General features: G+C 39.4%; 1 protein-coding gene across 1 annotated transcript in view; it reads right to left on the bottom strand.

Annotated features, from left to right (window-relative positions):
• Positions 1-13,819, bottom strand: part of dchs1b (dachsous cadherin-related 1b) — a 94,888-nt gene that overhangs the window by 77,629 nt on the left and 3,440 nt on the right. The window contains exon 2 of the mRNA XM_026941817.3: positions 4,166-5,962. Within this exon, the coding sequence (XP_026797618.3) occupies positions 4,166-5,941 (1,776 nt within the window). The 5' untranslated portion in view covers positions 5,942-5,962. The remainder of the gene's footprint in view (positions 1-4,165; positions 5,963-13,819) is intronic.

Raw genomic sequence — 13,819 nt, 5'->3', positions numbered from 1 at the left:
TAATCAAAGTATGCTTTGAAGAATCCAAGTGAAATTTTCTAGACAATAATGTGTAAATTGAAAAGGCAGTGGACATATGCTTGAATGGTGTTGAACAAAAAGCAGTGGCTTTAAAGTCATCACAGTTAACTCTAAGAGACATAGCCTTATAAGAACAGAAGAAAGCAGACCAAGGGTCTGACCTTGACCCTGACCTTGGAACATCTTCCCCAAAAATTTTGAACGTTTTACTGAAATATGTCCTGAGAAACACAAGGGGCTTAGCTCTACCAAAACCAAAGAAATTCCCATCAGTGGACACTCAGCACACAGGGAGTGGAGGATTCTCTAACATATGTACACACAGGGGGTGGAGGATTCACTAACATATGTACACACAGGGAGTGGAGGATTCTCTAACATATGTACACACAGGGGTTTTCTGAATACGGTTTGGCTAAACTTACAGTGACCAAAGAACTAGCACTAATCACAACAGACAATGGATTTTATGAGGTACCACTCCTGGATCAAGAGGGGAAACCAAAAAATAAAAGCGTCCATTGTTTCTATTCTATATTATTAAATTTAGTCTCTCTAGTCTCTAGATAAGGCCTCCTTCAAAAGATGATACATCAATAAAAATGAATGGGATGGTTCAAGAAGAGGGAGCCAGTACTTGTAAAAAATGTATATTGTACTGTTGTCAATCCTACAGTTTATTCTAACATATTTCCAGTCAAACCCCAAAAGTTGCTTAAAACATAACAATTATTCTCATATTTTTTCTATGTTAAGTATTAAGTACTCATTTCCAGAACATTCCATATTCTATTAATAGAAAAATTAATAGAAAACTACAGCGAATCTCTGAGTAAGTGAAAAGAAGCCCATGTCACATATCTGGATCAGGCTTGCTGAGAGAGGTACCTACCACGAAGACCAATTTCTATGTCTGCGTGGATCAGAAGCAGGAACCACAGCCGGTTTGGCGCTATGCATGCCCATGTGTGCGGTATGGTGAGGCTGGAACTGTGTGGGGATTGCAGTGGTTCTACAGCTGAAACAATTTCATCCTGTGGATTGTCCAAGTATTCTGTTTGGTTCTTTGGGGCTTTGAGGAATGCAGTGGAATAAATAAAAAGACATTCTAAAACAGTGAAAAACCAACCCTGGTGCTGTGTGGCATGAAATGAGATCTAAAGATGGTGTCTGCTAATAATAACTGCCAAGAAATTGTTTCACACAGAAAAAAAAACTGTATTTTCTCCAAAGCATTTATCATTAGTGAATAACAGCCAATTGTTTTGACATATAAAAAGCAGAATAGTTTAGACTAGTTGCTTTTGTAAACTGATAGATCTGTTGGTTTTTAAAAACTCTTGCAGTTTACCACTCAAAGCCACTCTACTCTTTAACAGTTTTCTTTTTTTTTCCTTTTCTCTGTCCTCTATTTTCTTTTCTCCATATATTCTCTCATGTTCCCTTCTACACAGTGTTGAAATATTCCTCTGGTGCTGTCCTCCCTCACTTAATACCCTTCCTCTTACACGGAACCCACATTCCAATTTTTCTGACCACAGACAACTGCCATCTTCAAATATTAAAGTTAAATGAAGCGGCAACGACGTGGAATTCCAGTATTTATCTTAACTGTTTTTTCTGGAGGCAGTTTTTAGCACAGATGCTTCTTTGAAAGCATACAATCTTGTGAGCCTTTGAAGTCCAATAAGTTCATGCACGCAGAGAAGAAGGAAAAACAGAAAACAATTTCCTTTCAGTTGCACAGAGGCAAAACTAGCTTGAGAAGATGAAGGATCCAAATGATGAATGGTTGCTAAGTTGATCACACTGGCCTTAAGTCAGACCAAAACATAATCAGCATAATTTCTTTTTAGAAAGGATTGCAAAATCAAATATTGTTAACAGTTAACAGTCTAACATGTTGTCCGTCTAAGTAGGTAAAGACGAGGTAGATCTGAGTACCTCTGGGTTTACTCTGTACAATTTTCAGCCTCATTTTCCTGTCGCCAACAAGAATTCTTTGCTTAGTTAAGATCAGCGGTCTTTGAACACATAATGACGTGCTCACTGGCAGCTGATTTAGCGCCATGGCAACCAAAGACATTGGTTCAGTGTTAGAAATTTTCATTAAAAGCTCAGCACATGAGCTCTGATATGATGCTCATATAAAAGCCACCAATAGGAGGATGACATAGGATGACTTGAAGCTCATGGGACAGTTACAAATACGGTATTGGCAATAGCAAAACATAACTGAAACATGCAAATGGACAGAAATAAATCCTTATTACCACAAGTTCACTTTGAAGAATGTTTCTGCACAAGTCCAGATTGCAGCTGATGATGCAGCAGAACTTAATAATTTTGTTTAAATTGCAGGTCTATCGCTAGAGGATCATCATTTCTGACATGGAAAACATGTTATCGTTGACCAGTTATGCAATACTGAATGAGCAAGAGTGATGTTGTACTGAATATCAGCCATAGGCACAAGGCCGCAGGTAATCACAGCCATGCTGATATACAGTACAACAACACAACTGTGAGTGTGATAATGTTCTAACATCACAGTTCTATAAACAAGAAGTAAATATCAAGTAACTTTTCAGACACAATATGTCCAAATATTTTTTCTCCGTCAAAGAAAACAGAGATCCATCCACAGCTAGATAGAGCATTGCGTGTTGCCATGGAAAGTACAGACTGATTGGTAGCCCGTAGTAAGTGTAGTAATAGTTTGAATGTAATGAAATGTTGCTAGAATTGGAATTTTGTGCAGCAAATACAGAATAGCTGTGTTACAAATAGTGAAATGCACCAGTGCTGTTATGCTAAATATCAACACTCTTGGAATGCCACTTGTACAGTTGTACTTTTCTAATACCTTTTTTACAATGGATATAAAAAGTCTACACATCCCTGTTAAAATGGCAGATTATTGTGATGAAAAAAATGAAGCCAATATAAATCATGCCAGAAGTTTTTCCACCCTCAATGTGAAATTACAATGGATAAAAATTTATGAAAAACAATCAGAAACATTTTAGGGAAAAATAGGAAAAATAAAAAAGTTACAATACCTGATTGCATGTGTGTGCACAACCTTTTATAATTGGGGATGTGGCTGTGTCCAGAATGAACCAATCACATTCAATCTCATGTTCAACAGAATTATCACACAGCTGTCATCAATGAAATTATTCTGATTAACCCCAAATAAAGACCATCTGTTTCTGTAGAATTTTCCTGACATCTTCTTGGTTTCATCTTACTGCTAAAGCCATGGTCCGCAAAGAGCTTACAATGCATGGTATCTCACATGTTGAAAGGTATCAATCAGTAGAGGGGTCTAAAATAATTTCCAAAACATTAGATGTACCATGGAACACTGTGACGGTCATCATCAACAAGTGGAGAAAATAAGGGACCACAGTGACATTACCAAGAACAGGACACCCCTCCAAAATTTACAAAAGGACAAGACAAAAACTTACCAGGGAGGCTGCCAAGAGACCAACAGCAACATTAAAGGAGCTGACAAGGAGCTGAATATCTGACAAGTACTGATTACTCTCTGCATGTGACAACAATCTCTCATATTCTTCACATGTCTGGACTATGGGGTAGGTGGCCTGTGCACAGGAGATGCCCAGCCAATTTGACAGAGTAAGAATGCTTTTGCAAGGAAGAATGGCAAAATATTGCTAAGACAAGATGTGCCAAACTGATTAACTCTTACCCAAAAAGATTAAATGCCATGGTAAAATCTAAAGGTGCTTCAACAAAGTATTACTTTAAGGGCATGCACACTTATGCAACCAGGTTATATGTAAATTCAGAACTAAATTCTAAAATTGGGTTCCCAAGATTGCTCAGCTGTTTTGCGACCTGGCTTATTTAAATACAGCTTGTAAAGTAAAAATAAATCTTCTCAGTAATGCATTTCCTTAATGTGTCTCCTAAAAAAATTTGGACTAAATGTAGCAGATCTATTTTAATCTCAAAAACTGCCAAAACCATATAGATGTACTGTGTATACATTACACTGGATGCCACATAGGATGCTAATGATTTGCTACAATGCATAGCATAGCACAATTACCTAAATAACTTTTAACAATAAGTACTTTCAGTATTAGCAACAAGGATAGGACTTTCCCACCTCAAGGAAACAGGTCCCTGCAGCTGTGTTCTCCTTGATGGAAGCATTATAGAAGCTACTCCCAAAGACTGGCTTGTTGTCATTAATATCCTGTAGGCTGATTTCCACCACAGCAGTAGAAGATAAAGGGGGCTTTCCACCATCTGTAGCCACTACCTTGACACTTGCTTTTGGATCTGTCTCATAATCCAGCTCAGTAGCTGTGGTGATAATACCTGTCACAGCATCAATGGTGAACCAATTAGAATGTGTCCCCTTGTTGGGCAGGATGCTATAGCGGACGTCACCATTTGGGCCTTGGTCTTTGTCTCGTGCTGTTACTTGTAGCACAAAGCTACCTGGGTAAACCACTTCTGGAATAGTCTGTTTGTATGCCTGCTGATCAAACAGAGGAGGGTTATCATTGATATCTGTGACTTGGATGGTAAAAGAGGATTCAGCTCGGAGTGGTGGGGTGCCAGAATCTGTAGCCATAACCCGGAGATCATACGAGTCTCTTTCTTCACGATCCAGAACCTGGTCCACACAGATAAGGTAGATGATGCTGTCCTTAGTAGTGAGGGCAAACTTACCATCCCCGCCTTCCAGAGAGACATTGACATTTGAATATTCACCATAATCAGGGTCTGAGACTGAAATACGGGCAACATATTGCCCAGGCTGGGCACCCTCAGATATTCGAGGTGACCCATCCTCACTGAGGAAGATGATGGTCATAGTGGGCTGATTATCATTGTAGTCACGAACATGGATAGTGACAAAGGCATTAGTGATCTCTGGGTGGCTGGCATTGTCTTTGGCTTGTACAACAAGCTCATGGACCTTTCTGACTTCATAGTCCAAAGGCTTGTTGAGTGTGATAATCCCAGAACGAGGGTCAATGACAAAGTATCGATCAGGGTCACTTTGCCTGCGGTTAATCTCATAAAGCACAAGGCCATTGTCACCTTCATCTGCATCTGAGGCAAACACTTGTAGGATATTGCTACCTTGAGGGAGACTTTCAGAGATGATGGCATGATACCTGCTCTGATTAAAAACAGGAGCATGGTCATTAATATCCTGCACTGCCACATCCAGAGTCATTTGCCCTGTTTTTTTAGGAGATCCCCCATCAAAGGCCTCCAAAACCAAAGAGTAAGAAGCTCTCTTTTCTCGGTCAAGGACACCATTGACCACCAGGTCCAAGTAAAGAACCTTATTTGCTGCCCTCTTGGTTTCAAGTCTGAACACCTGCCCCACATTTCCATCTTTGATGAGATATCCCTGAGTGGTGAGCTGATCTTTGTCTGCATCAGTGGCTGGCTCCAGGGAAAACCTTGTCCCCACTGCAGTCTGCTCAGGAATCTTCAAATAGGCCTTATTCTTGGGGAACATTGGCGCATGATCATTAATGTCATTCACAGTGATGGATACCTTCACTGTTAGGCCGGTCATGGTAACTGCTATAAAGCTATAATGGTCTCTCTCTTCCCGGTCCAGACGCCGAGCAGTCTTGATAATGCCAGTGGTCTCATCAATATGGAGATCAGTTCCCACACTAGTGCCCTCATGATCAGAGATGAAGTAGAGGGAGGCCGTTTCTCCAGGTGGTAATCCAGCACTGATGTCACCCACTATTGTCCCTGCAGGCTGCTCTTCATCCAACTGTAACTCCAGGATGCTTGCAGTTGCATCTGCATTGACCATTACTGTTAACAATCCCACAGTCAAAAAAACAAGTAGAAACATCCTTAGTCTCCAGCTATTGTCCCCAGAGCCTCTGAATAACTTCATCACAGCACAGTTCTCTTACACCTGCAAGAGAAGAGAAAGAAAACAGATCACAGCCTGGAATCACACTAATAAAACACATTCAAACACCAGACGCATGTCAAATTCCACCACTGTTGTCTATAAGGCACTGGAATGCATGAGAGGTCTGGTGTGGATCACTGCTGTAGAGTACATTTGTATTAGAGAGCAGCTCTCTTGTCAATGTGCTACACAGTGTTCTTCTAAAAACATAACACAATTCTTACACGCTCACAGTTTTACCTATAATATAAAAAAAATCCAATATCTTCCTGGGATATACTTTAAATGCATTCTTTGCTAGTTGACATAAATGAATATATCTTTAATATAATGATGAGCCCTGTGTGTGCTTTGCATAGCCAGTCATTTTACACTGGGGTGGCCAGGATAGACCAAATGACTTTACTGGGGTGGCAATCCAGGTTGGGGCAAAATACTAATCTGCATCCACAGGAAATGATAAAATGTGACTACCCTTTCTTTATATGGCCTGAGCAGAATCCTCGCAGGGCATGAAAGGCACACACCTAAACAACATTTGTTTGTCATCTTGCAAGCTACAAAAAAAGTCATTGCTACTGAAACATAACATTAAGCTGTATCATATGAAGTACACTAGCATTACAAAGTCAATATTATTAGCTAGTGGTAGCTAATAACTGAAGAAATCCAGTGTTCTTGTTCATTGTGGTCAGTGGGGCCAGGGAATATTTCGCTTCTCTGTTAGCTAGCTAAACTTGCTTGTTCCCGCCATTGGACAATGATGAAATGAACTTTCAAATTTCCCAGACATGTTGCAGTGGGTGTTCTGTTATTATTTAAACTAGTCTATCATGCACCATTACATTGGTAATACTACTACTAATAATAATACTATATATGTGTATATGTGTGGGAATATTGCCCTGTAATGGACTGGCGTCCCACCCTGAATGAATTCTCCACTTTGCACCCAATGTTACTGGCATTGGCTCCGGATACATCGCAACCCTGACAAGCATAACGCAGTAACTGAAAGTATGTGAGTGAATAACAATGTCTTACCAGGATGCTAGCCATGCCTGGCCACGCCTTAGCTACACCCATGGTTCAATACATACAGACTAAAATATTTTTAGAATTATGAATAGATTTTAAAATGTAAAGTCATTTTAATAGGTTTTATATCCAGAATGCATTGCAGAATGTTTCAGGAATAGTTTAAAGGGTGATGGGGAAAGCTTGCTCACCTAATTCCCCATGCTACCATTAATTCAGGAATGTTCTCTGAATATGGGCAATGCAATCTAAAAAAATCCAATAGCTTCAAAAAGATTTTAGTTCTGTAAACATCTCCAAAATGGAGATGTAAGTAAAGGTAAAATATGAGAGAGAGAGAGAGCGAGAGAGCACAAACAGAAGGCCAGATTGGGTGTTGGAGCACTCCTGTCACATATGGGAATCCAGACCACTGAGAGCCAAGGTGGCCAGACTTACAGATGCTATTTCATCTAGCACTAAAAAAAACATTAGAGATTAGACAGTTGTACAGTTTTGGCTGGAACTGTGGCCAAACCCCCGAGTTCAGCCTGCACTATGCTGGGGAGGCATGCAACTTGTCAGTGGAAGTGAGCTTCTCCAAACCATACTGGTAAAAACCTTGGACTAGCACTGTAGACTGCATTTGTGCCCAGATTATGACTACAATTTGTCCTTGTCAATACTCCTTTAGAACGTGCATCTATACAAACCACAAAAATGAAAAAGGGAATGAAGTAAATCTGAATCTGCGTTTAAATCTATTTGTTGTTTTCTTAGTTTTGTTTTATAACTCCAGTAGTCTAGACCACAAACTTTCAGCTTTGAATCATTTTACACTCCCTCTAGTGGTAAACAAGGATTGTAAGAAAAAGGTAAAGAAAGATAAATAATGAACAAAACTACTGTCAGGGGTATACGTATATTCACAGTGTGGCATCAACATACAGAGGGTCTGTCATATTGACTATCACAAGATCATACTATAAACTATTTACATTTTATTTTCAATTTCACATGTTGTCACAGTCTTCATATTGGTCTTATACAGGTAAATGGGTCAAGCAAGAGGATGCACAAGCTTGCTTACATTAAAAGGCCTTATCTGTAGGCCCACAGTCGAAAGAATAATCTACCCACTGTAACTGTCCATTCTACAGATTTAGGTACAATAAATACCCTTTGAAACTATTATGAGGCTTTGTGTTGAATATTGGAATATTGAGGGTTAAGTTGCAGTTGAGGGAATGACACCTCCTGCAGGTTCTGGTTAGGACTGCAGCAGCCTCAGTTTTCTGCCTAACACATGTAACAGACACAGAGGAAACACAGAGACCAATAGAAGCCAAGTTAAATAGGCTCCAGAGTCACGAATTACCACACTACCTCAACATTCTTTCTTATATATTCTTATATTTAACAGCTTATTAAAACATGTCAGGGTCCCAACTGCCCCTCGATCACATAATGTAAACAGGCCAGACTAACTGATTGACAGGGGCGTCTGAGGAAAACTAGCAGTGGGGGGCCTTTTCTGTTCACTGCATAACTACATGGCAGCACTTCAGCACTTCAATTGCCATCTCAGAACAGCTGGGGATCAGGATTTGTGTGGTATGTAGTATGTCTTGAAGACATATAGAATTTTGTGATACGTGATATTTCCTCTAGCATCTTCTTTTATTCTTATTTCCCTTTTATTCTTATTTATTCTTTATTGAGTGTACTTTGTAATTATTGTGCGCTATAATTATAAAAAGGGATCAGCGAGAATCCAGGATCAGGATAATAGACACTATACAGTTCAATAAAGGCCATACAAGTGTAAAATGTTTACACATTAATCCTTCACAGTTGTGACACAGCTGATGAAGTTGAGAAAAAAGCTAAGTTGTTCACACTCATCTCCTTACACCTTCAAATTTGTTAGTTGGTTTAATATTTGATATTTTCATCTACTTCACTGATCCCTAACCTGATCCAGGTAATCAAGTAAATTCATCTATAGCTGATCTATCTCTATGTAATTATCACTCTAGATAGTTCGGTAAGCATGATTCATTAAAAGTGCTCTTTGTCTTAAATCCATGATATGTGAGATACATTTTAACAATAAATAAATAAAAAATAATGGTTTGCTCTTGAAATACTGTCTTCCAGGAGGTCTCATTTCATAATGCTGGTGTATTGTAATGGTGTATTGTAACTTTCACATCCCAAAGCTGACGGGGCAAGGAATGCACCCCAATTCTCTGTCTAAGACCTGGACAAGCACAAAGCCTAAGGCTTCTGCATATAGCCTTCCAGCTGTCATCAGAGAATTAGTGTTGGGGCAAAGGTGGCAGACGGGTCCCGGCCAGCAACAACTTTTACGGATGGAGACTGATCCTTTTACATCCAACTCAGTGCTCTGAGCAGGGACAGCAGCTGTAGCACTCCAACTGAGCTGAAGAACACAAAAATGCTGTCCATTTAGCATGCCTTAACATTTTGTATATACGTAGTGTGTAGATTATTGGAGGAAATATGTGTAGTGGCCTGTGAAACCCTCATGGTTAAATTTTGACAATCCCTACTACATATAGTTCTGAAGACTGAAATATGTTTTTGTTTTTCATATACCGTATTTCAATCACAGGTAACTTTTATTTAACTTTTAATACCATTTTAAAATCTGGTTACTCCCCAAAAGTGAAACATGGAAAACTGTATTTCATTCAGTTCTACTGAAAGACACCAACACACTGTCTGTGTTCGCGGTCACAGTGGATCCAGAGACTATCCCAGAAACACTGGGCGTGAGACAGGGATGCACCCTGGATGGGACAACGGTCCATCACAGGGCACGATGCATGCACATTTACACATTCATTCACACACTAGGGGCAGTTCACCTCAGCCAATCCACCTACTGGCATGTTTCTGGGAGGTGGGAGGAAACACACACTATTTATAGATTTAATCTGTATTTAATTTTACTTGTAATAAATAACATATAAAAATAAATACGACCATGAAACTATCTATCTTCAGGATAAAACTGTCTATCTTTATACCCACCATTATTCAGAGCCTACAACCTTTTTTGTAATCTTGTTTGTTTAAATGGCTCCTTCTTTACCTGATGTGATATGTGCAGAAAGCCCAGACAAGTTTAGACCATTAATAAAACACTCATACATTGTTTTATATGTCTTAAAGTAGAGGTGTCTAAGTATGTTATAAGCAGAAAAACCCAATATTTCATCATTTCTGGCTGCCTGAATTCACATATAATGTCTGTAAGAACAGAAATATATTGAAATTAAGGTTCTGGAAGGCTGGAAGGCTTTTGTATTTGTGTGACCTGTTTCTGACTTTTTAATAAGAGTATGCCAAGCACTAAAGCATGTCAACCTCACATCTCCACACAGTAGTAAAATATCAGATTTAAAGCAGTATCTTATCTATAAGAACATGTAAACATAGACCCATTTACTGAACACATGGCAAGAACAAAATGCTTCCCTTAGAATTTCTTTATTGCAATGAAGAAATGCTGGAGAGATTATGCTCCTGGGCACTGTTACATGCTGCGATTTTCAGTGGATAAATACCCTCTGTGCACTTCAGCAAACACTTCCTAACAGTAAATCATCAATATGGGCCTAAAATGCTACTGCAGGAGGGCCAGTGGAGCTTTATAAGTGCCAGAACATGACTCAGGCTAGCTCCACTTACAGAAGGCATACATACAACCAGGCTGCGGAAAACGCTACCTACTGATACGTACACAAAACCACAGAGTCTGTCAGGGCCAAGTGAACAAACAATGTCATGATTTAATTTAATTTACAGACATACCAATGATGCAAAGCGGCAGCGAAAGTGTGGTGTAACACTTTTACGGATAGTTCTCTACACATCACACACACACATCGTTCACTTGTTTGCTTTTTTACAGCCTCTTGGTGAAGCAGGTTTAATGGGATATGAAATTTCTTGAAAAAGTGTTGTAACCACAGAAACGCAGAGCTGTAAATGCCAGGGCTTCCAACTTTTGGAAGCAAGGCCAGAGGAAACAAAGCAAGGGTTTCAGGCAGTGACCCAACCAAGTCCAGGTGATGCATATTTTATGCCAGACCGCATGCTCCTGTGGGCCACTTGCTTTCACTATAAACCTGAACTGTCTATGTTATCACTGGGTTGGATGCTCTACACTCCCTACTTTTTAGTTTCTTTTAATTCACCTACTCCAATAAATATATTTCACCAATCCTGAAGGTCCTTCCTCTGTTGGAATGTTGACATCAATCTTTTATCCAACAGACCTGTGAAGCATCAACCAAGGGTGAAACATAATGTTTGTTTTAGTTCTGACTAGCCTCCAAGAAACTTACCACAGTATATCAAACATTTCCTAACACTTATTGTCACATATTGCACTCCACTTTTCTATTCAAACTTTCATAAGAAATTATTAAGACACATCTAGTAGAGTGAAAGCAGGTCAATAAACCAAAAATTGGGCAGATTAGTTTTTATTATTTAATAGTTTTTTTTAAAGAGCTGTATTATGTAATGAATGAATGTATAGTTGTTGTTTAGCTTTATTTTCTGCCCTTCAATATAGTATTAGTATAGTATTTATTGAATAGTATATATTGAATAGACTAATTGCATTACGACAGCAGACATTCGTCCTGCCTGTTGGAAGCAAACGTATCACCACGTGTGTATGTGTGTGTGTGTGTGTGTGTGTGTGTGTGTGTGTGTGAGAGAGAGAGAGAGAGAGACAGAGAGAGAGAGAGAGCCTCTATAAGTAGTGAGCGACTGAGACAAATCTAAAACAACCTGTGGTTTCCATGTTGTGATCAGGGCTGGATTCATTCCGGCACACTTGTGGTGCGATGCATGCTCTCTTGAGAAATAAAACTTAAAACGTAAAAGGAAAACAGAGACAGCGAGAGAGACAGGTCACTGAATTATTAACAAGCAAGGACTGCCTGGTTATTGGAGATGTCAAGATGTTAAACACAGGAATTGTGGTATATCAGGTTCTTGTGTCCCCTGTTCACATTCCAGCTATTAGAAATAATGCAGTGATGTCTGGATCAGACCCAATTTCTCTGAGGTATTAAACAGGCTTCAATCAGATTGCATTTCGGATTACAGAAAAAAAAATGACTGGCTTAACATGATATGTTGTTCTTCTTTCGGCTGCTCCCGTTAGGGGTCGCCACAGCGGATCACTGCTCCGCATATTTGATTTGGCACAGTTTTTACGCCGGATGCCCTTCCTGACACAACCCTCCCCAATTTTTATCCAGGCTTGGGACCGGCACTGTTGTGTGCAACACCAGTGGCTGGGGTCGGTTCCCTGGCCAGGAATCGAACCCAGGCCATGGCGGAACTGGCTTAACATGATATACTTCAATGTATTTATGTGATCTTACAGCTTTGATGAAACAGTCTTACTAATGTTCAGTGGGTTGTTTTTACTCTAGATACAGTACACAGTAGTAGCTTCAGCACACACCTTTATCCGATTTTCTGGCCTGCCTGATGTGTTGAAATTGGACTGAAATTTTGGGCGCTCAGCGATACTTTTAATGATCGAAATTTCAAAAGTGAACACATTTGTTTCAGAGTTACCTTGTTGTTCATTCAGTAAACTTGAATTTTGCTACTATATGTCTTCATCTATAATGGGAAAAACATACATGCTTTCACTGGTTCAGTTTGTTCATAATATTGTATCTAAGATAATATACTGAATTGCCTACTGAGTCCAAATGGAGAGTATAAGCACGTGTACTTTTTTCACACATTTGCAAAATGAAGTCTGACTGTACCAGAGTATATGTGAGTAATGGGAGGATATTAAAATGGAATATGTGAATAATATGGTGGTGGGTCTCATTAATCTCAGTCTAGACCTGACTTTAGAGCTGAGAGTTTTTTTTTTTTTTAATACCAAAGCTAAAAATGTCCAGAGACCCTCCAAAACTAAACTTCACAACTAGTGGTGGAAAAAGCTGCTCTTTGTACTGATTTAAGAGAGCAGTTTTGTCAAGGTCATAGCTGAGCAAGCTCAAAAATTATTGTAGCAGAACTGTTCAATGTGTGAAAAATTGACTATAGTTAAGCAACTCAAGGTTTTAAACATGAACCATCGTGGCTTCCGTAGCAAATCATCTGCTGCAGCTTGTCTTGGCCAGTTACTTGCATTAACGTAAAGTTACTAATGGTCAAGCATTAAAATGTAACTGTTGTTGCTATCCGGTCATGGTAGCTGCTTATCCGGACATCTGTAAGCAAGGAAGTTTACGTAGCTGAAACTTTACAAATTGTACTCGAATACCCCTTAACGTATTGACCCTTTGGTAACAAGATTATAATAAAACTTCCACACAGGGCAGTCTACATTCATTACTCTATAGGAAATTAATAGGAACTATGCCTCAGCAGAGGTTCACAGGACTTGAGCAAACTCAGGCCTTATCTCCAAGCATTCTGTTTCCAGACCATTTGCCTGGAGTTAGGCTTGAGTTCAATGCCCATTACCGGAGCAAAACACTACCAGAGCCAGTCACTCAGCTTTCTTCTCGAGGTCAGTCACTCAGCTCAAAGCTATTTAACTAAACTGAAGTCTGCTCCATTACCTAATGGAGTAGTTGATTAGACGAACCAGTATTGGCTCCTGTGACTTTCATTTTTCCCCGAGTTGATTTGGATTTTTAATGCACATTGCCTATAATTCAAAGTACCTCTCCCTCCTGATACTTACAGATCAACAGATTTCAGCATTTCAACCAAACCTCAGTGGAAATAAAGTTTTCTTCTACTGTATTCATATGA

Source organism: Pangasianodon hypophthalmus, chromosome 17 (assembly GCF_027358585.1).
Source record: "Pangasianodon hypophthalmus isolate fPanHyp1 chromosome 17, fPanHyp1.pri, whole genome shotgun sequence".
NCBI classification, from domain to species: Eukaryota; Metazoa; Chordata; class Actinopteri; order Siluriformes; family Pangasiidae; genus Pangasianodon; species Pangasianodon hypophthalmus.
The sequence above is the reverse complement of the archived record's forward strand: the minus strand, read 5'-3'. Positions and strand labels throughout refer to the sequence as shown.